We start from the raw sequence: 26,382 nt of genomic DNA, 5'->3' as shown, positions 1-26,382 counted from the left end.
TATAATTTTTGACAGGAATGAAAACGAGGCTGTGAGGAATAGAATACAGTGTGTTCAATAGATCGCACTGTTGTTTAACAACATAGAGATTTTTCAGCTGCCGAAATGTTTTTCAGTCGACAAAAACTCGGTGAAAACTCCCCGCCTGTGGTGAAAATCAAGCTTTTAATGTTGTTTACATGTGGTGTTTTTAATGTGCTTTAAAGGATCAGTTCACTTTCAAAAAATGTTTTGCTGATAATTTACTCACCCCGATGTCATCCAAGATATCCATGTCTTTCCTTCTTCAGTCGAAAAGAAATTAAGGTTTTTGAGGAAAACATTACAGGATTTTTGTACACAGAGTGGACTTAAATGGCAACCAACTATACCAATGTTCAAAGAAGGTTCAAATGTCCGTCTCAATGCAGCTTCAAAGTCTCTACTGTACACGATCCCAATCGAGAAATATGGGTCTTATCTCGTGAAACGATCGGTCATTTTCAAAAAAAAAAGATATATATATATATATATATATTTTTTTAACCACAAATGCTCGTCGTGTACCATCTCTGAGATGTGCCACGCATTGCATCATCACGTTGGAATGGTCACACGTCACGTCATCTATCAAGTTATTTGTCTGTGTACTCCGGTTCAAAAAGGTAGGGAAGGGAGAAAAATGTCATCTCATTTTCTCCTCCAACTTCAAAATCGTCTGACATCTTTGTTTTAATTTATTATTATTATTATTATTATTTTCGTGACCTTTCCAACGTGATGACGTAATACGTGGCACATCTCAGAGACGGTACAAGACGGGCATTTGTGGTTAAAAAGTATATATTTTATATATATATATATATATATATATATATATATATATATATATATATATATATAAATTTTTTTTTTGTTTGTTTGTTTGTTTTTTTCAAATGGCAGATCGTTTCTCTAGATAAGACCCTTATTTCTCGACTGGGATCGTGTAGAGACTTTGAAGCTGCATTGAGACAGACATTTGAACCTTCTTTGAACATTGGTATAGTTGGTTGCCATTTAAGTCCACTCTGTGTACAAAAATCCTGGAATGTTTTCCTCAAAAACCTTAATTTCTTTTCGACTGAAGAAGGAAAGACATGGATATCTTGGATGACATCGGGGTGAGTAAATTATCAGCAACATTTTTTTTGAAAGTGAACTAATCCTTTAAGACAAACCATGTGCAAATTCATTAGTCGACACCATTGCTGAGTATTTTCTCCTTAAAACTGCAGTGAACCAAAGACAGTCTCAAACACACGGTTTGAAATCACTGGTGTTTCTGACGTCACAAACTACCTTGTAACCAATCACGTTCATGCCGGCTGTCTTTAATTTTTTTCATTAACTATGACCGCCCTGAAGCAGTGAAGTCTCAAGAGAAGCCAGGTTATCTCGGTATATTTTTCTGTTGATATGAAAAATCGGGTAGATTTCGCAATATAGCGGGTGTATGATGTATATTACGATGTTATGATGACCTATATCATTTCTCCACTGACGTTCTGAGTTGTTAAAAGCATTTCTAAGGATACTGAGGCCGCGGTCAGACTCTGAGATGGTGAACGGGAACATAGTTTGAACACTATTAGCTGTTTGATAACATAGTCAAGTAAAAGGCTAATCATATTAATTACCGTTATGTGTCCGACGTTGTAAAGAAAACACCATTGTGCAGCGTTTACCTCAGTAAGTCGACCGAGTGAATCTCTGAGCTGGTGTGAGTGAGTGGAGACGGGGCTAATTAGCATATTTATATTTCCGCGTATACTAATTGAAGCAAGGGGATAGAATTGCATTCAAGCTATTTTAAGGCATGAATAAATTTTTTTCACAGGAAAAAAAATTTTCATATGTAATTTTGGTGATCAAAGATGAGTTTTAAGGGATACAATTATTGACTAAAGGTGGACTTTAAGAGTTGTGAGTTGTGAAAATGACATGATCTAGGAGCTTTATACTCTATCCGTCACGACCTCGTTTTCATATCTATTAAATTCAATATGGCGTCTAACCTGCTCTTCAATGTGCACATTTACACTGGAACTTTTCTCTGCAAGTATTTTCCCATTCACAGACTTTTCTTTCCTTACATTTCTAGTCCTCTGAGGCCCTGCCTATAAACGTGACAACAGAAAGCAGCAGCAGGGCTGTGCTGAACCAGCTTCCCAGCAGATGCCCACGGGACACCGCGAGAAACCACAATAGTCAGTGTGACTCAACTGGAAAACACACTGAAAAGAAAGAGAGACCCAGATCGCTTGACCAAAAAGACTGGACTTCCTCCAACTTGGCAACTCTGTCCTCTTCCTCTTCCACAATTATTCATTTTACTCACATCCAGTCACAGTCTACACTTCCAAGACCAAGGCTTGTACCAATCTTCAAAAACAAACCATACACCCACCGCATGAACGTGACTGAGATCCTTGTGAAAGAACAGAAGCTAAAAACATTCATCAAGCCTCTGTCATCGACTGGCCTGTCATCGTCTTTCACACCACCAGCTCGTTCTAACCAGTTCTACAGGCCTCCAGCCCCTGGGCGGATGTCTTTACCATTTTTTAAGAGTAAGGAAAAAACCAACAGCGGGGTCGATAGGATTCTCCCACCCCTGCCTTTAGTACAGACACAGACCCAAACCTTGCCTGAGATCCCCAGCAATAGAGGGGTAAGTAAGCAATGCAACCAGACAGCAGTTTGTTTTGTGCTGTAAATCAGAATAATACCTGTTCGATTCCTAAGCAGTTTGACTAAAAGAGAACCTATAATGCTTTTTTACATTGTCAACGTTGCTGTACGTTTAAGGAAAAAACCAACAGCGGAGTCGATAGGATTCTCCCACCCCTGCCTTTAGTACAGACACAGACCCAAACCTTGCCTGAGATCCCCAGCAATAGAGGGGTAAGTAACAGCAGTTTGTTCTGCACTGTTTGTGCTGTAAATCAGGATCAGAATGCTCTAGAAAGAGTAGAGCGTTGGCCCTTGCAACGCCATGGTCATGGGTTCGATTCCCAGGGAAAGCAAGAACTGATAAGAATGTAAATGTGTACCCTGAAATGCAATGTAAGTCGCTTTGGATAAAAGCATCTGCCAAATGCATAAAAATGTTTTTACATTGTCAATGTTGCTGTTTGAGCTTGAAAAAGCTCTGCAAAGTATCAAAGTCCCTCCAGCAGGAGTTAGTCTCTAAATCAGTGTCACTGTTTCTGAACTCCATGAAACACCTTCATTGTAGTCTTGAGTTTTGCATACGCAGAATAAAGGGGCGGGGCCTGGTTGAGTTAGTTAGTAGTGTGTTGAAACGGGCAGTTATGGTAAGGGGCGGGACATTTCCCAAACACACTCTCGAAGAGCTTGACCAATCACAACACACTGCTCCAGCCGACCAATCAGAGCACAGTGTTCTTTTCAGAAGGAGGGGCTTCATAGAGACAAGAACTATGGGGTGCGTTTCCCGAAAGCATCGTTAGCCAACTATGGTCGCAAGTTCGGTTTTTATCAGCATTTCAACGAGTCAATGTTTCCCGAAACCATCGTTCTAACAAACATTCGCAAACAGCATCGCAAAGTTGTGTGTTTGGAACGACAGCTCTCGACCTGTGGTTAGAAGCAGTTTCTTGTTTGCATGACATGTGGACTCAATACATCCTTATCTTGAGTAAAATAAGCAAGCTGACATTCAGTACAATCTGTATTTTTTATGTAGAATACATACAAATTTACATTTACATCTTTTAGTTTGTCAAGAGATTTAAAGCGTCGTTTTTGAAGAGTGTTCATGTGCGAACGTGCTCTAGTACGGAAGAACGAGCCTATGACTGAATCTGGAAATAAAGCAAAAATAACAGATAAATGAGAAATATTCCTCAGATTCCATGTACGTAATTTATAGCAAAACATCTAGCGTTAATTCGATCTCAAACAGATTCATTACAAGTAGTTATTACTCCACTACGTGCGTGACATCATTAACCAGCGTGGTTGAACGACCAATGTTCGACAATACGGTTTCGGGAAACAGTCGTGACTAGCTAGTTGATTTCTTCAATGATGCTTCGTACTATGGTAGTGAAGCAGCGAGTTACGTCACTGTACGGAGAACACACCCCAGAGTGTTACTGACAGACTGGAAAGAAATGTGCTGCAACAATGGAGAATATGAGGAAAATAATGTGTTTTTTGAACATTTCAAGCATGAAAAACTAATCTAATAGAGCCCAAAAACAAAATCAAGACTGTAAAAAGACATAATAATGGCCTCTTTAAAACAATTCCTTAGTAAATCCACGGTAAGTTTTGCACTGGCAAACACCACTCACATTTTCCTACTTAGAAAATGTACAAATTTAGTGTCTAAGTTGCTGTATTTCTCATTAGATATCTTACACATCTTACACAGTCCATTGAGGGCAAAGATTTAGCAAGACTAGGCAAATTAACTGGTGTAGTTTTCCCAAAAATAATTGATGAACCTACATGAATGATTAAATATGGGTTGTAAAGAAAGACGTGCAGTGCTTCTAATGGATCCTGTCTCACCATCTTTCAGGGAGACACGTTTCAGTCAAAACCGAAGAAGCCCAAACACAGTGTGCAGGATGTGTGTGTGGAAGTGTATGCGACGAACAATCAGGTACTTTGGCATATTACTGTACTTATAATATCTTCTTCGGTTTATTTTTAAATTGCACATATATAATGTTTAGTAAAGAAATATTAATCAAAATAACATCTCATTATCTTCAAACCTCAATCAATAAGCCGTTTAGTTTCAGTGTTGGTGTAGTTACTGTTTCATCTGAGCAAGGCAGAATAGTTTGCTAAATAACAGCAGAGTGACTGCTCATTGGCACCTGTAATATATATAAATGAGATCCATTACAAACCTGGCTTGTGTTCATGGTCTTGATTGAATGTCACTCTGAGAGAGGAGGAGCTCGTATATTTTCTTTATGATGGAGGCTACTAACAGGTGCAAGCCATATAAACCCATGCAGATCTTTCATCTGTATTATATGTATTGTTGCCATTTCTGACTGCCCTTGGACAGTATGAACAAAAATAAGTGTACAGCGCTTGGCAGAGGTTTGCATCAAGATGCACTTTGTTCAAAAGTTTGGAATAAATTATCACATTTAATCAGAGAATGCATTTCGTGTTAGAAAACATTATACAAAAGATTTATATTTCAATTAATGCTGTTCTTTTGAACTCTATTCATCAATGAATCCTGAAAAATGTATCAGGGTTTACACAAAAATGTAAGCAGCACAACTGTTTTTAACATTATTAATAATCAGAAATGTTTCTTGAGCAGCAAATCATCATATTAGAATGAATTCTGAAGGAGTAATGATGCTTAAAATTCCTCTTTGATCACAGGAATAAATTGCAGTTTACAATATACCATATACTAAAATAGAAAATTGATCACGATATTACCTTTTTTTACTCTATCGACTGTATTTTACAGTGTAGCCTTGATAAGCATAAGAAACATCTTTTTCAGAAATATAGATTCACACAAGATTTACTTGCCCAAAACTTTTGACTGTACATTCCCAAATAATCATTCATCAATTTAAATATTTAATGCTACCATAAAATGAAAGCACTTATTGCTCAGTTTAGCATATTTGTACCATATTTAAATCCATGTTTTAGAAGATAATTGCAGACGGGAAACAATTCTGCAGATTCTGTCTAGTTATTTATTGCAGTTTTAACATATAAATCAGTTCTAGAGCTGTATATGAAAGTTAAAGTGAATAAGCTGTAACCCAGTAACTTATTTATATTTTTCTGTTTTCAGCTCTCAAAGGTCAAAGTAGTGACTCTGCAGGCATGGTTGAAGAGTCGAGGGATCAGTGTGAGCGCAAGGGATAAGAAACATTTGCTAGTGTCAAAGGTTATGCAATGTCTGAGTGAAACTTAGGTGTGTTGGATTGGGTTACTCACCTAAAAAACACACACTATAGAGACCTTGCATAATGAGTTTTTGTTCCATTGATAAACTCTGTTGACATTGACAGTTCAATACGATTGCCATGATTTACTACATGTTCATAACACGTTTGACTACTGCCTTTTTTTTTCACGTAAGACTTTGTAAGCTAAAATCTGTTGTTTAATTGGATCTAGAGTTTAGAGAGAGAGAGAGAGATGCAGATAAAGAAAAAAATATGCAAGTCTTTCTTTGTAATAGTGGTCCTTTTTTGTTAGCATGATGGTCATGTGTCAACAATCAAACTTACCATTACGTTTAGTGCAATTATTTATTCTAACTCTGTGCTCTGACTTTAATCAGACCCAGAGGTCTTTGTCTCAGATATTTCTTCTAAAAGTCTTTACAAGTAAAATTGGACACAAATGAGATGATTATTGACATAGGCATCAGTATGAGTTCAGAGCTATATAATTCATGAAGAAAACAGCTCAGAGGAATTTAATGCTAGAATTAATCTTGAAATCTCTTCTTTTGATTGCAAACTTCATATTTCATTGGGAGTTTTCTATAATCTCATCTCATATGAGGCATATGTGAGATACTAGTTTTCTCAGTGATCTTGCCAAACTCCTAACAAACAGATTTTCAGTTGGCAATCATGAATGCCGTAACTGCATAAAACAGTGATGCAAGGTGACTTTCCTCAATAATGACCCCAAAGAAGAGTCAGAGTAGAGTCAGGGGCTCTTGACTGAGATGGAAGTCAGGCTTATAGCCACTTTGATGGCTAATGATAGGGTCCTGATTGCGCTGCTTTCTGTATCTTAAAAGAGCAAGATCACTCTTGTCTTTTCTGCTCTTTATACTAACAGTATAAAGCTTAACGACCCATACACATCTGACTTGAAAAGCTTTGCGGTAAGTAGGAGGTCAATGCAGGAGCGAGTATGCACTTCTGCAAGGCAAACATTGTTAAGCTTAAAAAAAAAGAGCCGTGCATTCTGCACATCAAAGATTTGAATGTGAAACAGACTTGCTATCAGTGCACTTTGACTACAGTATTCATTACTGTAATGGCTTCTAATATCAGCATGTTTAATTGACGTATGACTTGTTTATGGTAGACATCAGGGGTTAGTTGATTTATTGACTCTTAGTTAAAGTTCTCAACCTCATGTCACAGACAAAGATAAATGTTCCCTGAAAATGGTTCCCACGCTTTGCAGAATCAGGCTTTTTTTTTTGTCTGCATCAGCACATGCAACAAGTGATAGATGATATATATCACAATCTGTGATAGCAAGTAAATTAGTCTGACATATTTAATTTCAGAGACTTCAATACATATATTCATATGTAGTCCCTCTTCTGATATTTTTTGTTCATTTACTTACATCAATGCACACTTGAACACACTTTTGTTCAGGTGCCAGTCGCCACAAGGCACAGTCAAAATTCCTGTCTCCTGCGTGCTGGTTCATGCTCTCATCTCAAAGTATAGGCCTCAGGACTCTTCTGCTCTGATTTAGACTGTTTACTGAGTTTTGACCTCCCAGACTGTACTTACAACCAAGTTAATATACAGAGTCAAGGTGTCTGCTGCTATAATTTATAACCTTTCACAATTGGAGCATTGAAGTATCGTATTAAATGCTGAATTGATTAAAGCAACGATGGGTTGTTTACAGCATATATAGATCTAGATAACCCATATTACTTTCACAGAAGCTGGCCAGGACATTTTAGCCATAATTTTTATTTATTTTTGAGGTTGTATCAGTTAGTTCTGTACACTTTCAGAAAAAAATAGTATGAAGCTGACACTGGGAAAGTAGCTTTTCAAAAGGTTCTAATATGTACCATTTAGGTATTTAAAATCACCCTTTAAAGACCCCCTGAAATCAAAATGTAAGTTTTTTAGCTTTTAATATGAATATGTTACGATTAATGTTATGAATTAGCTGGTGTGTTCCAAACCAATGACAAAATTCGCATTTAGGAGATAAAAGCATTCAAAACTTACAGTCCCTCACTTCTGCTAAAATGGGTCACAGATTTTTATGACGTCACCGCAGACTTCAGCTTCTCATCACATCTGTCCAATCAAATGCTCTCTAGAATGTAAAGAGTCCCGCCCCCTATGCTATAAACACCACCTGGCCAAAGCGACCATCGTTGACACCTCACAGAGCAATATGGGTTTTTGCCGGGGGTCGATAATTGTCCCGACCACTTTTTGAAACAACTCGCGGCACGGATGTACATAATGCAAATAAATAAAATATCTCCAGTTAACTAGCAGGGCATTCATTTTGTTCGTTAGTCAAATAAGAGTCATTCTAGCACTGAAATGTGTCGTTTTTTTAAATCAAGCTGCTGAGCTTATTGCCGCTGCTATCAGTGGCGCTGATTCAGTGTTCTCTTGTGGCTCGCGCAGACTTCACTCGGAAGCGCGCTTCAATCCATCGCCGTTGCGTAGACTCTATTTGTTCCGGTGAAATCACAAAACAAAATGCACACAAACGTGTCCCTGCTCGATATACAACCACTGATAAACATTTTTCTCATTAGATTTTAGCGCGGTTCTTCGTTGCTAGGAAACTTTGTTTTGTTTACCCTGGTAAAGCGCGTGCCGGCGTGGCGTTTGTTTGTGTCATGACTTTTGAGTTTCGCTTGGCTAAGTAGAAGGGCGTGGCCTGCTGTATTCAATAATGAGGTATTAGGCGTGTATATAATTGGTTATTGCACCGCGGTCTTCGTGTGAAGACCGAAGAGTGTAAAGACCAACGACTCTACCTGTGCGACTACACCGAGCAAGGACACCGACAAGGCACTTGATTATTATTTTCTTGTTATTTATTTAATTTTCTTGTTTCCTTTCTCTTCTACACAACTTTTCATCTGATCTTTCTGTTTGTGAGCTCTCTTACACTGTGTTTTCAAATCCCTACTATTACTAACATGCGTAAATCCAATGGAATTGGAGCAGTCCAATGTTCCAATGGAACATGTCAGAGGCAGTCCAATCCTAACAACCTGCATACCTTTCCGGTCTCTTTTAGTACTTTATTCTCTTTTCCTATTGGTCTCTGGAATTGCCAGTCCGCTGTAAACAAAGCTGATTGGCCCTGACTGAGACCTGGATCAGACCATAGGACACTACCATACCTGCTGCCCTCTCCACTAACTTCACTTTCTCACACACCCCTCGCCTGACCGGAAGGGGTGGAGGTACTGGTCTGCTCATCTCAAACGATTGGAAATTTGATTCTTTACCACCTCTGTGGGACAACAGCTCATTTAAATCACATTTAATTACCATCACTAGTCCTAATAAAATCCATTTTGTAGTTGTATATCGTCCCCCAGTTTCTTTTAGGAGCTTGATATGCTACTCTCATCCTTCCCTGAGGATGGTACTCCTCTCATAGTTCTTGGAGACTTCAACATCCACCTAGAAAAACCTCAGGCTGCTGATACTCTACTTGCCTCATTCGACCTCAAACGAGTATCTACTGCGGCTACTCACAAATCAGGTAACCATTTGGACCTTATTTACACGTGCCACTGCTCCACTGACCATACACTGGTCACTCCACTGCACACCTCAGATCACTTCCTCCTCACTCTCACCCTCTCGCCTATCCTCTTTGGTCTCATCCACACTTCCTCCACCTGATCAGCTCTCAACACTAGATACTAACAGTGCAACTGATACTCTTTTCTCCACTTTAACCTCCTGCTTGGACAACTTCTGCCCCTTTTCCTCCAGGCCAGCCCGTGCCACACCCTCTGCCCTCTGGTTATTTGATGTTCTCCGTGAACATCGCTCTAAACTCAGGGGTGCAGAGAGAAAGTGGCATAAATTGATAATTCATACTGACTTTGGTCTTTATCAATCCCTCCTCTCTTCCTTCTATGCTAATATCTCTATTGCTAAAATGACTTACTATCACAACAAAATTAACAATTCTTCTGACTCTTGCATGCTTCCCTTCTCAACCCTCCTCCTCCTTCATCAACCCTAACAGCTGACAATTTTGACACATTCTTCATAATTAAAACAACCACCATAACCGGCCAATTTACCAATCCACAAACTGACACACACATTTTACCAGCTAACACACACATTCTACCCTCCTTCTCTCTACTTTCAGAGGCAGAAGTCTCCAAACTCCTCCTTTCCAATCGCCCTACCACCTGTCCGCTTGATCCTATTCCCACTAATCTACTTCAAGCCATTTCTTCCTCAGTTGTACCCGCACTCACGCACATCATAAACACCTCTCTTCACACTGGTACCTTTCCCACAGCATTTAAGCAGGCTCGGGTAACCCCACTGCTTAAGAAACCCACTCTAAATCCAGCACATCTGGAAAATTACAGACCAGTATCCCTTCTTCCATTCATCACGAAAACACTTGAACAAGTTGTTTTCAACCAGATCTCTTCCTTTCTTACACAGAACAACCTCTTGGAGAACAATCAGTCTGGTTTCAAAAGCACTCAACTGAGACTGAGACAGCTGGATCTGTCTGCTGCCTTTGACACAGTTAACCACCAGATCCTCCTGTCTATCCTAAAGATGAAGGGCATCTCGGGAACCACACTCCAATAGTTCAAGTCTTACTTCTCAGGTAGGTCCTTTAGGATGTCTTGGAAGGGGTGAGGTGTCTAAGACCCAACATCTAGCTAACTGGAGTGCCTCAGGGCTCAGTGCTTGGACCACTTCTCTTCTCCATCTACATGACATAACTAGGATCTGTGATTCAGAACATGGCTTTTCCTATCACTGCTACGCTGATGACACATATCTCTACCTCTCATTCCAGCCTGACGATCCGACGGTAGCTGCTCGTATCTCAGCTTGCCTGACAGACATTTCTGGCTGGATAAAGGACCACCAAGGCTGGATGAAGGACCACCAACTAAACCTTGCGAAGACAGAGCTACTTGTGGTCCCGGCCAACCCAACACTTCATCACAACTTCACCATTCAGCTAGGCTTGTCATCCATAACTCCATCAAGGTCAGCCAGGAACCTTGGAGTTGTAATTGATGATCAATTGATCTTCACAGACCACATTGCTAGAACTTGCCCGGTCATGTAGATTTGCCTTGCACAACATTAGGAGGATCAGGCCCTTCCTATCAGAGCATGCTACACAACTCCTTGTCCAAGCGCTTGTTCTATCCAGACTGGACTACTGTAATGCTCTCCTGGCTGGTCTTCCAGCTTGCACTGTCAAACCTGTGCAACTGATCCAGAATGCTGCAGCAAGAGTGGTCTTTAACGAGCCAAATAATTTTATTTGTGGAGGTCTTGAACAGTCTTAAATTTGATTTTAAAAACTCTGCAGATTCACTGATTATATAGCGTTTCTCCATCACTTGGTGGTGAATAACTGCTGCTATAATCACTAGAAAAGTCATATTTTTAAATAAGATTCTGTTTACCACCTGCATTAGTTGATAGGGATAGATACTAACAGTTAGAAAACTAACTGAAATTTAATGGATTATGTAACAAAAATCCTGACCTTGTCTGTTGGTCTTCGACGTGGGCATTCACGAGACTCTGTCAGCACCGCAATACACACCGTCTCGCCCAGAAAAAGCACACTAGTTGTGAGAAATGACAAATTACATGCGCCTAAATCCCCGAAAATAATCTGTGTACATTCTTCACTGAGTTAAATATCTCCGGACCTGAACTCTCTTTGTCTGATGTCAGTCAGAATGACAGTTGTGAACAGATGTGAACGCAATAACTTCATTACGACGAACAAAAAGGATATATTCACCTCAGAGAAGAAGGTATATGGATTGTATTTCATGTCACATTTTTGTTAATCTTGATTTCTTACAACTTGTGTGCTTTTTCTGGGCAAGACGGAGTGAACTGCGGTGCTGATAGTATCACAAATGCACACCTCGCGTAGCCATGTACAGAAGACCAATGGCCAAGGTCAGCATTTGCGTTAAATAATACATACAGTTTCTGTTTTCTTTTCACCAAACTCTATCATAAACCCCTAGAACACTTGGAATATATGGAGTGTGTTGCACAAGATCATTGGATGAGCGCGAATGGGACACTTTTTAAATTTTTTATTCTTGTTTTGTGGTTCAAAAAAGAACAATAGCAGGGTGAGTAAATGATGACTTAATTGTAATATTAGTGTGAACTGCCCCTTTAATGCCGCAAGCAAAACATGCTGACTTGTTGATAAACCACAATTATAATACAGTCACCAAATAGGTAAATCATAATTATTTATCTATATGTGAATGGCACAACATTATTAGCAGCACTTAAAGTACCTGGTTTAACTGGATTGAGGGTGGTTAACAAACAAGACAAAGTTTTTTTCTATTGAAATATTGTGCTAAAAAAACTCAAGCTGTTTAAGGAAATCATCCAGTGGTTATTTATACATATAAAATGTGCTGAAAACCCCACCTGTGCTGCTGACGTAGTTGACAAATGAATGTGGATACATTTTTATAAACAAGTTGAAATCAAGTCAAAACAAATTGTATAATACCACAAGTATGCCAGCCAATACACTAGAGGCGTGTTATGCTGTCACTCCATTGCTTAGGAACAATGCCTCCCAGCTGCTATTATGCTGATGGCAATTGCTTATTAAGCATCTAATATAATTGAGAGATTATTTGATCAAATAATATAGTATGAGTAGTTGAGCTTGTATTGAAGTTAATTATAATACATTATTTAATGTAGTTTTAGTAATGTCAATGCACAGTCCCACTTTTATATTAGGTGTCTTGTACTCGGATCAAAAAGAAAAATGTTGGATACAATGTACTTATTGTGCAAAACACTTGTGCTGCTATTAAGGTGGAGGTTAGGACAGGTTTAGTGGTATGGGTAGGTTTACGTGTGGGTTAAGGAGTAAGGGAAGGGTCAACACTTTAATTACAGCTGTAAATACATATGGGTATTTTTTAAATATGCTAATGTGTATTTACACAATACTTGCAGTGTATCAAATGATTAATTTAAATGTTAGTACACAGTAGTGAAAGACACTTAAAGTCCCCCTGTAGTCAATAATTTAATCTCTTAAAACTCTTCTTTGATCACCAAAAGGACATATTTAAATGTTTTTTCCTTGAAAAACAATTATTCATACCTTAAAATAGCTTGAATGTAACTCTTCACCCTTGCCTCATTTAGTATACGCGGTTCTATGTAGAGGGCTGCATTGGGATTGAGTCCCGCGGGACCCAACGCAAATCTCACGGGAGCGGGCGGTTTGAACTTTGCTGCGGACGGGAATGGGCGGCTAAAAAAAACACTGCGGGATCGGGAGGTAGCCTAGCGACATGATGGAGATGTCAATAATGGCGCTTTTCCACTACACAGTACCAGCTCGCCTCGGCTCGACTCGACTCGCCTTTGTTTGGTTTTCCACTGTGTAAAAGTTGTAACTGTATCTGCTTCCAGGTACTTTTTTTCGTACCACCTCCGGCGAGGTTCTGAGCGAGCTGAGGCGATACTAAAATGTGACGTGAAAACACGGCAGACTGCTGATTGGTCAGAGAGAATCATCACGCATCATTGCACGCGCCAGACGGAGTATCCTGAATAAAAAACAGCAAAAACAAAAACAAAACCATCCAAAAACAGCATACACTCGATTTCCTTCATTGTCCTGTGTGTATGTGTCCAGAATACATGCCGGCCAGGGAAACGAAACAAACAACCCCATGAATCTCTTTAATAATAGCAATACAAATACGTGTTTTTTCCTGCGGGACGGGAGAATACACAAAATCAATGCATCTCTATTATTGTGCGGGAATAAATTCTCAGAGTTTTGCGGGTGCGGGCGGGAGTGGACATACAGTGAGGAAAATAAGTATTTGAACACCCTGCTATTTTGCAAGTTCTCCCACTTGGAAATCATGGAGGGGTCTGAAACTGTCATCGTAGGTGCATGTCCACTGTGAGAGACATAATCTAAAAAAAAAAATCCAGAAATCACAATGTATGATTTTTTAACTATTTATTTGTATGATACAGCTGCAAATAAGTATTTGAACACCTGTCTATCAGCTAGAATTCTGACCCTCAAAGACCTGTTAGTCTGCCTTTAAAATGTCCACCTCCACTCCATTTATTATCCTAAATTAGATGCACCTGTTTGAGGTCGTTAGCTGCATAAAGACACCTGTCCACCCCATACAATCAGTAAGAATCCAACTACTAACATGGCCAAGACCAAAGAGCTGTCCAAAGACACTAGAGACAAAATTGTACACCTCCACAAGGCTGGAAAGGGCTACGGGGAAATTGCCAAGCAGCTTGGTGAAAAAAGGTCCACTGTTGGAGCAATCATTAGAAAATGGAAGAAGCTAAACATGACTGTCAATCTCCCTCGGACTGGGGCTCCAAGCAAGATCTCACCTTGTGGGGTCTCAATGATCCTAAGAAAGGTGAGAAATCAGCCCAGAACTACACGGGAGGAGCTGGTCAATGACCTGAAAAGAGCTGGGACCACCGTTTCCAAGGTTACTGTTGGTAATACACTAAGACGTCATGGTTTGAAATCATGCATGGCACGGAAGGTTCCCCTGCTTAAACCAGCACATGTCAAGGCCCGTCTTAAGTTTGCCAATGACCATTTGGATGATCCAGAGGAGTCATGGGAGAAAGTCATGTGGTCAGATGAGACCAAAATAGAACTTTTTGGTCATAATTCCACTAAACGTGTTTGGAGGAAGAAGAATGATGAGTACCATCCCAAGAACACCATCCCTACTGTGAAGCATGGGGGTGGTAGCATCATGCTTTGGGGGTGTTTTTCTGCACATGGGACAGGGCGACTGCACTGTATTAAGGAGAGGATGACCGGGGCCATGTATTGCGAGATTTTGGGGAACAACCTCCTTCCTTCAGTTAGAGCATTGAAGATGGGTCGAGGCTGGGTCTTCCAACATGACAATGACCCGAAGCACACAGCCAGGATAACCAAGGAGTGGCTCTGTAAGAAGCATATCAAGGTTCTGGCGTGGCCTAGCCAGTCTCCAGACCTAAACCCAATAGAGAGTCTTTGGAGGGAGCTCAAACTCCGTGTTTCTCAGCGACAGCCCAGAAACCTGACTGATCTAGAGAAGATCTGTGTGGAGGAGTGGGCCAAAATCCCTCCTGCAGTGTGTGCAAACCGGGTGAAAAACTACAGGAAACGTTTGACCTCTGTAATTGCAAACAAAGGCTACTGTACCAAATACTAACATTGATTTTCTCAGGTGTTCAAATACTTATTTGCAGCTGTATCATACAAATAAATAGTTTAAAAATCATACATTGTGATTTCTGGATTTTTTTTTTTTAGATTATGTCTCTCACAGTGGACATGCACCTACGATGACAATTTCAGACCCCTCCATGATTTCTAAATGGGAGAACTTGCAAAATAGCAGGGTGTTCAAATACTTATTTTCCTCACTGTACATATTGCGGGAGCGGGCGGTAGTGTAACACATACGTTGCGGGAGCGGGCGGTAATGGTCAGAAATTCGGCGGGAGCGGGATGAAGAAAACAGTCCCGCGCAGGGCTCTAGTTCTATGAATATGCAAATGAGCCCCGCCTCCACTCACTCACAGCAGCTCAGAGATCCGCACGTTGATCTGATTGGTTACAAAGTAGTTTGTGACGTCAGAAACACCAGCAATTTCAAACCATGTTTTTGAGACTGTCTTTGGTTCACTGCAGTTTTAAAGAGAAAATACTCAGCAATGGTGTCGACTTATTAATTTACACATGGTTTGTCTTAAAGCGTATTAAAAACACCACATAGACATATAAACAACATTAAAAACTTGATTTTCACCACAGGGGGAATTTAATATAATGTATGCTAGTATGCTAATATTTGTTATAACGATACATATTTTAATACTGTTTAATAATATTTAGTGCACTGTTATGTTTAAATGTAAAAGTTGGAGCCGTATTAAGGGTCGTGGGGTTAGACATACCACAAAGGTGAGAAACGCTGTGAAATCTCTTACAGCTGAACACCCACAAAGTCGGGATAATATTCAGCTTGGTCACGCTGAAGTTCTCTCCCACATCCTCAACACATGGCTATATTTTGCTGCCAAGCAGAGAACGATCTCCGTGCTTAATGTGCCCTAATGTATGAAATGCCAGAAGGGAGTCAGAGCTGAGCAGGTGGCAGCTGGTCGTCTTCACCCAGCTCGAACACATCTACTCTTAACCCTTCACAACTCCTGTGTAACACGATGCACAGCAGTGTTGTGCTTCAGTGAATATGCTTGTAAAATAATAACATGGCTTGAAAAGGAGGTTTATTAAAATGTTGGTCACATAGGTGTACAGCCTCTGGCACATTCCCATCTAAATAGTTTAACATGGTGCTCTGTGAATTTGAAATAATATGTACGTGTATGACACACAGAGTTTAAACACTTAGAATACCAGGAAATGTCAGAGAATTTGATCATTATAACAATATAACTTTAAACTTAACAAGAAAATGATTCTAAAAATATGCATATTTATTTAAATATAAAAAGTTATCCAAGTGCAAAACATTATTTAGTATGTTATTTTTGTGATGATTATCACAAAAACAATGTAACAAGAAAATTATACAAAAAATGTTAGATGTAACAATTTAAAGATTTTATTTTAAATGTATTAATTTAAAAAATATATATATCCAAGTGCATAATGTACGTTTTTTTCTTGTTTTAATTGCTAAAAATTTCCGGACAATTTACTCGTCCCCACGTCATCCATGATGTTCACGTCTTTCTTTCTTCAGTCGAAAAGAAATTAGTGTTTTTTGAGAAACACATTACAGGATTATAGTGGACTTCAGTGGGGTACAACAAGTCTGAAGGTTTTCAAACCTGTGCTTTTAAACCACAAATGCTCATCTTGCATGAAATTTTAATTCTGAACTAATCCTTTAAAATCTTGATCCATTATTAATGTACACCTGGAAAAGTCATGAAACGCTGTACACAAAAAGCTTGCGCATACATCAGTACACACCACACAGCATGAGTGGACTGAGGAGTTAGAGATCTTCAAGTAGCACCGAAGCATAAAAACTACAGGCCTACATGAAGGAATCGAGTGTATTGAAAAAGGTCCACGAAGCTCATTTCAAAACTGGCCATCTGGCATCGCGTTTGCGTACAAAACTGAAAACGCCTTTGCTTGCAAGAGAAATATGAAGCTTAAAGGCTCAGGAAGGCTTAGTTGCATTGTTTGAGTTTAGCTGCTGTGTTTCCACATTGTATTAGGAAGATATTGACCAGAAGAAATTTGTTGTTATGTTTTAAGTTGCATCCTGGTCAAACTAAGCATGTTACAATCTGTACCAAGTTTAATGGCTTTCACTGTTTGGTTTGTAAATCTGTCTCACAGATGGAAAAACTAGAGTAAATGCAATGCATGTTAGCTCGGTAATTCCTGGATTAATGGCTTTCATTTTTGTTCTGATTTCAAGGATTAATGTTCGTGAAAGTCAGTCATAAGCTAATTACAGAGTTTGTGGTTTGAGGGTTCTTGCGTTTTCCCTCGAGGCATCTGCAGACTATCCCGGTGTCTGGTTTCCATCTGCACACAAGAATGCTGACAGCCCTAGCCTGAATTTTTGGAGGTTTTGGAGAAAAGAAAAAAAAAGAAAAATCAGTGGAAGAAACTCTCATGCTTTCCATTATGTTCACTTTGCTCCTTCATATGAAATATCACAATGTCACTCTTTCAGTTTGACTCTCTCAGAGGAACTGGTTTATAGAGGTCAGTGTGTAAAAACGGTCCATTGTGTTTCTGAACTCGCTGAACTGTGCCACCGATGTAAGAATGGGTTCTGTTGAAGCAGACTGCCTCAAGAAAAAGAAATGTTTTCCGCAGGATTTCATGCCCATTAGTTTACAGCCACTGAGATTTATGGGTGTGTGTTAACATTTTACTCCAGGATGTGCGAGACAAATTGAAAGAAATACTCTCAAATGTGTCAATTTTCAGATGTCAAAGTATTTATTTCTGTCCGAGTTTAATATGCAGTGACGATTTTAAGCCATTTGTAGGTTGACTTCCTGAAGAGTGTAAAAACTTCAACCTATCGACTTCAGGTGTAACCAGTGGTGTTAGTTTGGGGCAGGACTACCTGTTTTGGCCGAGCAATGATTATTTGTCAGTTGTAGTCCAACACGTGTGATGCAGAATGAAGTGTAAAGTATTTTAAAAGATAGAAAACTACCCATTTAACAAAGACCACACCGAACCATGAACAGAAAGAACTAAGGGCTTAAATACAGATGCAGAGATGATTAACAGAATGAGAAACAGGTGCGCAAAATCAATTAGAAACTATGACCACTAGAAATGAGGAAACGGGAACAGGGAGCACAGGAAAACCGTGAAAACATAATCATGACATTATTATTAATAATAAAATTCAGTTGCATTAAAGACACATGAACAATGAACTGTAACCAAAGGAATTATTGGTTTTATTTATTTTTACATTTTCCTGGAGAAAAGTGATTGCATGGTCATGCCAAAGTTTCCCCATGAATCTAAAGTGTTTTGGTAGTGTTTTTTTTTTTTTTTTTACGGTGTCAGGTGCGGTCAAGTCACTCTCGTTGGAGCAAGATGGCGGTTAGTTCACCCAAAAATGAAATGAAATTACTCACCCTCATGTCGTTCCAAACCCGTAAGACCTTCGTTCATCTTGAACACACATTAAGATATTTTTGATGAAATCCGAGAGCTTTCTGAACCAGCCATAGGCAGCAACGTTATTACCACTTTCAAGGCTCAGAAAGGTAGTAACGACATCGTCAGAAGAGTCCATGTGACTACGGTGGTTCAACCTTAATGTTATGAAGCGGCGAGAATACTTTTTGTATTTTATTGAAGAATTTCTTCTCTTCTGTGTGAGTCTCCTATGCTGATCACGTAGTAAACAGTGAAATTGTTGAATAAAGTTGTTACTACCTTTCTGGGCCTTGAAAGTTGCAATGACGTGGCTGCCTATGGCTGGTTAGGAAACCTCTCGGATTTCATCAAAAATATCTTCATTTGTGTTTCCCGAAGATGAACGAAGTTCTAACGGGTTTGGAACGTCATGAGGTTGAGAAATTAATGACAGAAATTTCATTTTTGGGCGAACTAACCCTTTAACTACACTTAAACTACACCAAAATACAGGGACGTTTTTTTACTTCTACTTATAGACCTTATGCGCCAGAGAAACGAGGGCGCCGCCATCTTTAGAATATTGTCTTTGAACTTCCGTTTTTGCAGTCGCTCTGTATATTTCTATGGCATTGCTGTCCAGGAGTAATTAGCTTTTGAAGTGGATTTACTTAATGTAAAGTTAACAAAAGTTATCATGAGGATCGTAATGTTTAAAGCAGATGTCTTAACAAATGTCAGTAGACCGTGAAGATTTTAAAACGAGCCGTTCGTTCATAAATACGCAAGATCGCTGTGAAAATACAGACCGGAAGTCAAAAGACACCGAGCGCAGCGCTGAAAAGGGGCGGGGCTACATAAGGTCTATAGAAAACGAAGAACAAAGAATGTGCATCGCGTGTTTTGCTTTGTATGTTTTTAATTAATGTATGAAGCAACTGTAAACTTTATCGTTAAATACTATATTGTTATATTTCAATGCTATTATATTCTGTGCTGGCAATTAGCTTATTTTGTTGTAAATAAAAAAGCCTGACAATGTCACTGTTAAATACCTAAAGGTATTGTGGTATTCTGCCATGTTTCTCACCGACACACACTCAACTCATAAAGATCGGGCGTAAAGAAAATCCAGAGCTTTCCACTGTTATTTACGACTTTGTGATGGTGTTCATCTCATAATGTTTTTTTTTTTCACCCTTCTTTTTTCCTGGCAATAACACACTTCTCCTCTACGAGCCAAATAGCATATAGCAAAACAGCAAATGTATTCACACTTGTGCTCAGTTCTCTTCTACTTGATCTTAGAGATCACCTTAAACTGTAGGACTATTCAAAAGTCAAGTCACCTTTATTTAGATAGCACATTATTCATACCATCTTTACAGGGATAAAGCAGAAAAATAATTATTTAATTATGCAAACAGAATTAAATACTGCTGTAAAGTATTTTAATTCAGTTCCATTCAGTTACTGTAAAGATCATCAAAAATGAGTTCAATTCATCTACTCTGTAAGCCCATACAGGTTGATTTAACTTAAAAAATGTTTATAAAACGGAGAGTTCCAGTACTTGATTCTGATTGGTTGAGCCGCGTTCGAAACCGTTGTAAATTACTTAACAAACACACACACCTGTGACCGCATTACATTAGTGTTACTGCGCAACTGCCGTTTCTGCATGTGTTGCTTAGCAACCGCTTTGGAACTACATTGCTTGGCGGAGGAATAAATGTGTTATAACGTTATATTTTTTGTTGCTAGTGTTTATTTTATGAATAAAATAAATATAAAATGAATATTTTTATGGAGTAACCATTTAACTCCGCGTCGTGCCTAACAACGCCCCTTAGCTGTTCTAAATCCACTGTAAAACTTGTTGCCCTAAAAAAGTTGAAAAAACAATACATTTTAAGTTGAATGTACTTAAAATTTCAACAGCGTTTAATTAAAAACGTTTAGTTCATTGAACTAAGAGTTTTTAATGCAGCGCTATTGAAATCTTAGTTTCCATACATTTTTTAAGTTCAATCAACCTGTATGAGGACAGTGAAAGCAGCTGTATTGCTGAATATTAAGTGTCCCCAACTAAAGCAAGCCAAAAGGCGATAGTGGCAAGAAACCCAAACTCCATCAGTGACAGAAATGGAGAAAAGAAACCTTGTGAGAAACCTGGCTCAGTCAGGGGACCAGTCCTCGTCTCGCCAAACGAACCAACAAAGAATAAATAGCCTTCGGTCCATCATAACACACAGTTTCTCAATACAGATTTCTCCTTGAGACGCATTTACTGCCTTCACACTTCACATCCAGACATAAAACACACTGGGGAGGAGAGTGTGAAACGTATAATCTGTGTCATGGGGTGTGTGGATACTAGACATCTCTTGATGCAAACCAGACACTGAAGAGACTGTTTCTAGTGAAGTATGTTTGTATGACGGGTATAGTCACTTGGTTTGTTGTAGAATATCAGCTGTGTATACCCGAACATGCGGCTTCTGGGTTTCTTCTTCTATATGCATGAGACAATTTTGCAGCATATATATCATTATTTACATAAATGAAAAAAATTCTGTTAACATCACTTTATAATATGTGACCCTGGATCACAAAACCAGTCGCACGGCAATATATACATTGCAATAGCCAACCCATTGTATGGGTCAAAATTATCGATTTTTCTTTTATGGCAAAAATCATTAGGATATTAAGTAAAGATCATGTTCCATGAAGATATTTAGTAAATTTCCTACTGCAAATATATAAAACTTGTATTTCTGTGAGTGAATGCAGCACAATCGCCAACATAAATGGACAACCTTAAAGTCGATTTTCTCAATGTTTCGATATTTTTGCACCCTCAGATATCTTAATAAACCATACAGCAATGGAAAACTTTATTTATTCAGCTTTCATGTGATGTATAAATCTGAATTTCAAAAAATAGACCCATGTGACTGGTTTTGTGGTCCAGGGTCACATATTCATTTGTAGAGTCAAGCCTATACAGTCCATCCCCGCTCAGTCTTTAATGTTGCAAGTCTGCATTCAGGTTCACTAGATTTACTACTTTTTCACTACAGATGTCCGTCCAGAATCAAAATGAACTGAAAAGATCCTCACTGCTCTTTTCTCATTGTTTTTCTAGCCAGGCGTAGAGCTTTTCTCATAGGAAATCTGCCATCTCTTCACCAGCCAAGAAAACATTGCCCACCATCATTGTTTATTTATGTCTTTTCTGTGTGTTTGTTGTTTTGTTCTTGCTGGACGTGCCTGTCATATTTTTGTTTCCGAGCTACATCTCACCCGCTTGTGGTTTCGGAAGTGAAAGATTATATTTATGTATCTTTGTGTAGAGCAAAATGAATCTCTTTCCTCCAAGAAAATAAATTATATACTCCTACTCCGTTTGACCTGAACGCTCCCTGTGTAGAGCTCTTACAAAATGAGGAGAATTTGAAATCACAGCCGCTGGACGAGGGTCATAAGCACTGAGATGATTTCTATGCTTGTCCTTCAGACCTTCAGTACAAAGAGAAAAAAGTATTCATCCATATTTAACACACAGACAAGAGGAAACTGGCAGCTCTTTTATATTTTCTAAAGGGATTGTTCCCTCCAAACTGAAAATTAATTCATGTTCTACAGAAGAAAGAAAATCATAGGGTACAACGGGGCTAATGGCACACATTAAGAAAAATTAGCTTTTCATTTCTCCCATAGTGTATGATTGCAGAAAAAAAAAAATATATATATATATATATATATATATATATATATATATTGTGTGAAAATAAATAATAAAAGTGGTTTATTTTGTTTAAAAATCTTATAAATGTATGAGGTGGCAATGCGGCAATTATTTATACTAATACTTCAGGTAAAATATGTTTTGAATTATGTCTAAGTTAATGCTTGATCAAAACAATCCCTTTAGCAAAGTTTGTACTATAATCTATTTATTTTGATAATACAATTTATTTTCGTTCAATAAATATACTGTCTATTTAAAAAAAAAAAGAAACAATTTAAAAAAGTAAAGATCCCACGATGATTTAAAATATATTTACTGTAGTAACAATAAACATTTTATTAGATGATATGATTATTATCATATTTTTTAAATATGATGGTTTCATTATAAATATAGTGATTATCTCTTAAACGTACAGTATGTAATTTTTTTCGCCGCTAGGGGTCGCTAACCTCTTACAATAACAAAGGCGTAGTTTGAAGACGCAACATTTGCTAAGAATTATGGATCTTGTCGTCAACGTCAAGCCGACCGATCTAATAATGTTTATGGATGACTGAATACATCGATGCTTTTATCATGACTGTGATTTGAAGCAGGTCGGGATTGCTAAGAGACAGCTATCCGCTCCACACACGACGCGAGTCCCGCGGATATAAAAGGATTATGGACATTTCATTCTACCGAACTAACGTTACACGCAAGTGCAGAATTACAACTCACAGGTCAGTTTATTAGACAAATTAAACTTGTGAGGTAACGCAGCGCTGTTTCACTTGCTCTAACATTACACTATCACACTAAACTGCATTTGAATGTGTTGAAATGAATGTGTTAGTTTGTCTGTATGAGACTAGCAGTAAGCTAGATCAACATTAGAATAACATACAGATCATATTCTAACATTTTATCATTGTTGAACTATATAACATTGATTAGTTTTATGTAAATGTGCTCACCTGTTTAATAAAGTACATGTAGGAGCGGTCGAAGTCTCGGACGCGGAGCTCTCGGCATCTCGAAAACACCGCGCTGATATTGATTCTCGTTTTAGTTCTCCTTTTTTATCCAAAGTCTGCTTGCCATGGTCCATAATGTTTGAACGAAACAACAACAGCGTGCAAATAGACATTGGGAACTACACAGTGGTCCACGTCTGTCGCCTTGGTTACTATCAGAGGGCTCTGGTTCATAGCTCTGGTTGCTATGGCAGTACGAGCGGAAACCAGGGACAACGCGGGGCGACAAAACGGAAATAAAGAAACGGGACGTGTCTTCGAATTAAATTACAAATTTCTCCTGGTTTGAAAGTTGTTGGAAACAGTCGGGATAATGTAAGTACACAACAAAAAAAAAAAAATAACATAGATATAGTGATTTTTGCTATTTTTAAAGCAAAAAAGTTACATATTGTGCCTTTAAGATGGACATCAAGCTTAATATGATATTTACCAACTGAATCTAACCATGTCATGTCAACAAATGGAAAAGTCAGCTGTTTATGTTAATTATTGTACCTTTTGCCCCAAATACCATACTTTTACATATTCAATATTTCTACATATTGAAAAACTGTTGCTTTAATTATGCTGAACAAAACCAAAACCATCATTAAGACGACCTTTGTTTCAAAATATATTCAATAATTTTTGTGATTCTCGTTTGCTACTTAAAAACAAAAACAAAAAAAAACAAAAAACATATATATATAAATTAGATCAAATTAGCACAGAATCAACTTTGCACTGCTTTAGCCCCATTGTACCCAATAGGTGTGAAACCACATGAGGGTTTTGAAGCCTGACAGGCTGTTGTATTTTGTTAAATATTTCCTCATATGAGTTTAAAACTATATGAGGATGAGTAAATTATGACATTTTCAGCTCCGTGGGAAATATTCTTTTAATTACCATTATTTTTGCTGCAACAACCATCGCCACAAGCATTTTAGAAACAGTCCAAATACAGTCATTACTTTGATCAAAACACAAAGCATGCTTTGTTCTGGTGTGACCTAGAATACAGAGACATTTAATTACATAAAAATCCTTGTAATCCACTGGCTGAATCTGAAAGAAACGTCTGTGCCAGTTGAGAGTTCAAAGATTAGTTGAGATATGTTCAAAGGGAAAGGCTTGAGTCCTGGATATATGGAGATATGGAGATAGAGAGCAGGTGGAGGCAGGTATGACAGGTGAAATAATCCCTCATCTGAGCAATTTAGGGCAAGGCTCGACCTGCACCTGATTTTACAAGAGCTTGGATTCAAAGGTTTGGATTCAAGCTCCCGAATGAGATCAGAGCTCATTCCAAAATATAAACACTAACACAACCATTATTCTGTAACACAAACATTACCTTTAGATTGGTGGGTTGATGGATAGATAGATAGGGTTAGTGATATGGAACTGTAATGCGGTTAAGACCTGCCTGGAACTACTTTAGCCGCGCGTTTACTGGAAAATAAATGCACACCTTAGAATGTTCATCAACCAATTAGAATCAGCCCCGTAGTATAAAGGCCCTTTCACACTGGACGCGATTTTGACGCACGAATAATTCGCGCGATGGTTTCATTTTTTGATCAGCTGTTTGTGTAATGAGTGCTTCCACACCGAACGCAAATGTGCTGCGGCGACAAAACGACTTTTATTTTATTTTTCGCTTCGATGTCGATGTCGATTTTTTTTTTTTTTTTTTTGCTTTTGCGGCGACAGAAAAGGCTTCAGCCAATCACAAACTACAAGGACAACGATTTGAAAGACAATGTGTGGCGTAGCATTGCCAACTGACTCGGTTATCACAACTGTGAGTGTGTTGTGTGATAGTTTACACGGAAACGATCTGAAGAGAAAACGCAAAAGTGATCACTTTTTATTCTGCGTTTAGACGAGCGTTATGGGGGGGAAATCTGCGTGCATATGGTGACGCAAAAGTGTGTGAAATTCAATGTAGTATGCACTCCAGGCGGCTAGGTGGCAATGTGAAGCACTGATCGGTGCCTTCACTGTCTAGCAGACTTTTGCGTTTTTACCGTTTAGACGGAAACGCGACGGTGGAGCGTTTTTAAGATTTCCACTCTGGAGGGTGGTTTCACTTTTTTGCGTTTTTAAGCCCCAAAAACGCTGTTGCCGTCTAAACGAAAGGCACATCTGCTAAAATATTTTTATGTTTTCACCCGCGAGCGTTCTCGTGTAAACAGGGCCTTAGTTGTTGTGTATTCCTGTGCTGTGTAGGCTAGCAGGCTAAAGTACATTTGGGAGATAAAGCTAACACTATTATCGTCAAAGATCCGTGTTTACATTGAACATCGTAACAAAACGTAGTGAGACGCTGATGTGAACGGTTTTGACGCGAACTATTCGCTTTTTCATTTCGCTTTTCCGTTACGCGTCCGTTAAGGGCCTTAAGGAAGGCTTATACTACCGCTTCGCGTCGGGGTCCTGATCAGCCTGTCAGGGTTGTATTCGCTATAACAACCGCCTCGCTCTACATTATCCCGCTTATTACATGGCTACCTACCAAATAAATCAATAATTTGACACAAAATCCTGCGTCCATAGCAACGCTCTGTTTTTCATGGCAACGGTGTGTTATCCTTAGCAGCGGCTGTTATCAAGAAATAATATCAACCAAGCCATGTAATAAGCAGAACATAATCTGTTGGTCTGGCCGATAATATAGTTATCGTTATAGTTATAATTTTTTAGTGTGAACGGGCCTTAACTAAAGTTTTAATAACTGTTCTAATTCTATGAGAATAGGACATTTCAAACCACAACTGTGATGATAGCGACACACTCAGAGGAACAACATCGTTCGGTTTCAGAATGATTTTTTCCCGGCAGCCAATCAGAATCCACCTGACTTAACCCCTTCCCCATCACCCCCAATTTTGGCAAGTGCTGCATACATGAAATGCCCAAAATAAAAAGGTT

The 26,382-nt window shown here is 38.7% G+C and overlaps 1 protein-coding gene and 1 long non-coding RNA gene across 2 annotated transcripts in view; both read left to right on the top strand.

Moving 5' to 3' along the window:
- The window catches only part of cUnh18orf63 (chromosome Un C18orf63 homolog), a 34,802-nt gene extending 28,587 nt beyond the window's left edge, over positions 1-6,215 (top strand). Inside the window, exons 12-15 of the mRNA XM_084398776.1 lie at positions 2,123-2,692; positions 2,830-2,925; positions 4,574-4,657; positions 5,837-6,215. Of these exons, the coding sequence (XP_084254902.1) occupies positions 2,123-2,692; positions 2,830-2,925; positions 4,574-4,657; positions 5,837-5,959 (873 nt within the window). The 3' untranslated portion in view covers positions 5,960-6,215. The remainder of the gene's footprint in view (positions 1-2,122; positions 2,693-2,829; positions 2,926-4,573; positions 4,658-5,836) is intronic.
- Positions 6,216-6,527: 312 nt separating this feature from the next.
- LOC311284298 lies at positions 6,528-12,227 on the top strand. Its single transcript, XR_014626184.1, has 3 exons — positions 6,528-9,507; positions 10,440-10,611; positions 10,807-12,227. It is a non-coding gene; the product is annotated as an uncharacterized lncRNA (long non-coding RNA).
- The last annotated feature ends 14,155 nt before the right edge of the window (positions 12,228-26,382 follow it).

The sequence above is a fragment of the Rutilus rutilus genome, assembly GCF_951802725.1.
Source record: "Rutilus rutilus genome assembly, chromosome: 24".
Taxonomy (NCBI): Eukaryota; Metazoa; Chordata; class Actinopteri; order Cypriniformes; family Leuciscidae; genus Rutilus; species Rutilus rutilus.
Note: the sequence above shows the minus strand (reverse complement) of the source record. Positions and strands in the feature narration are given on the sequence as shown.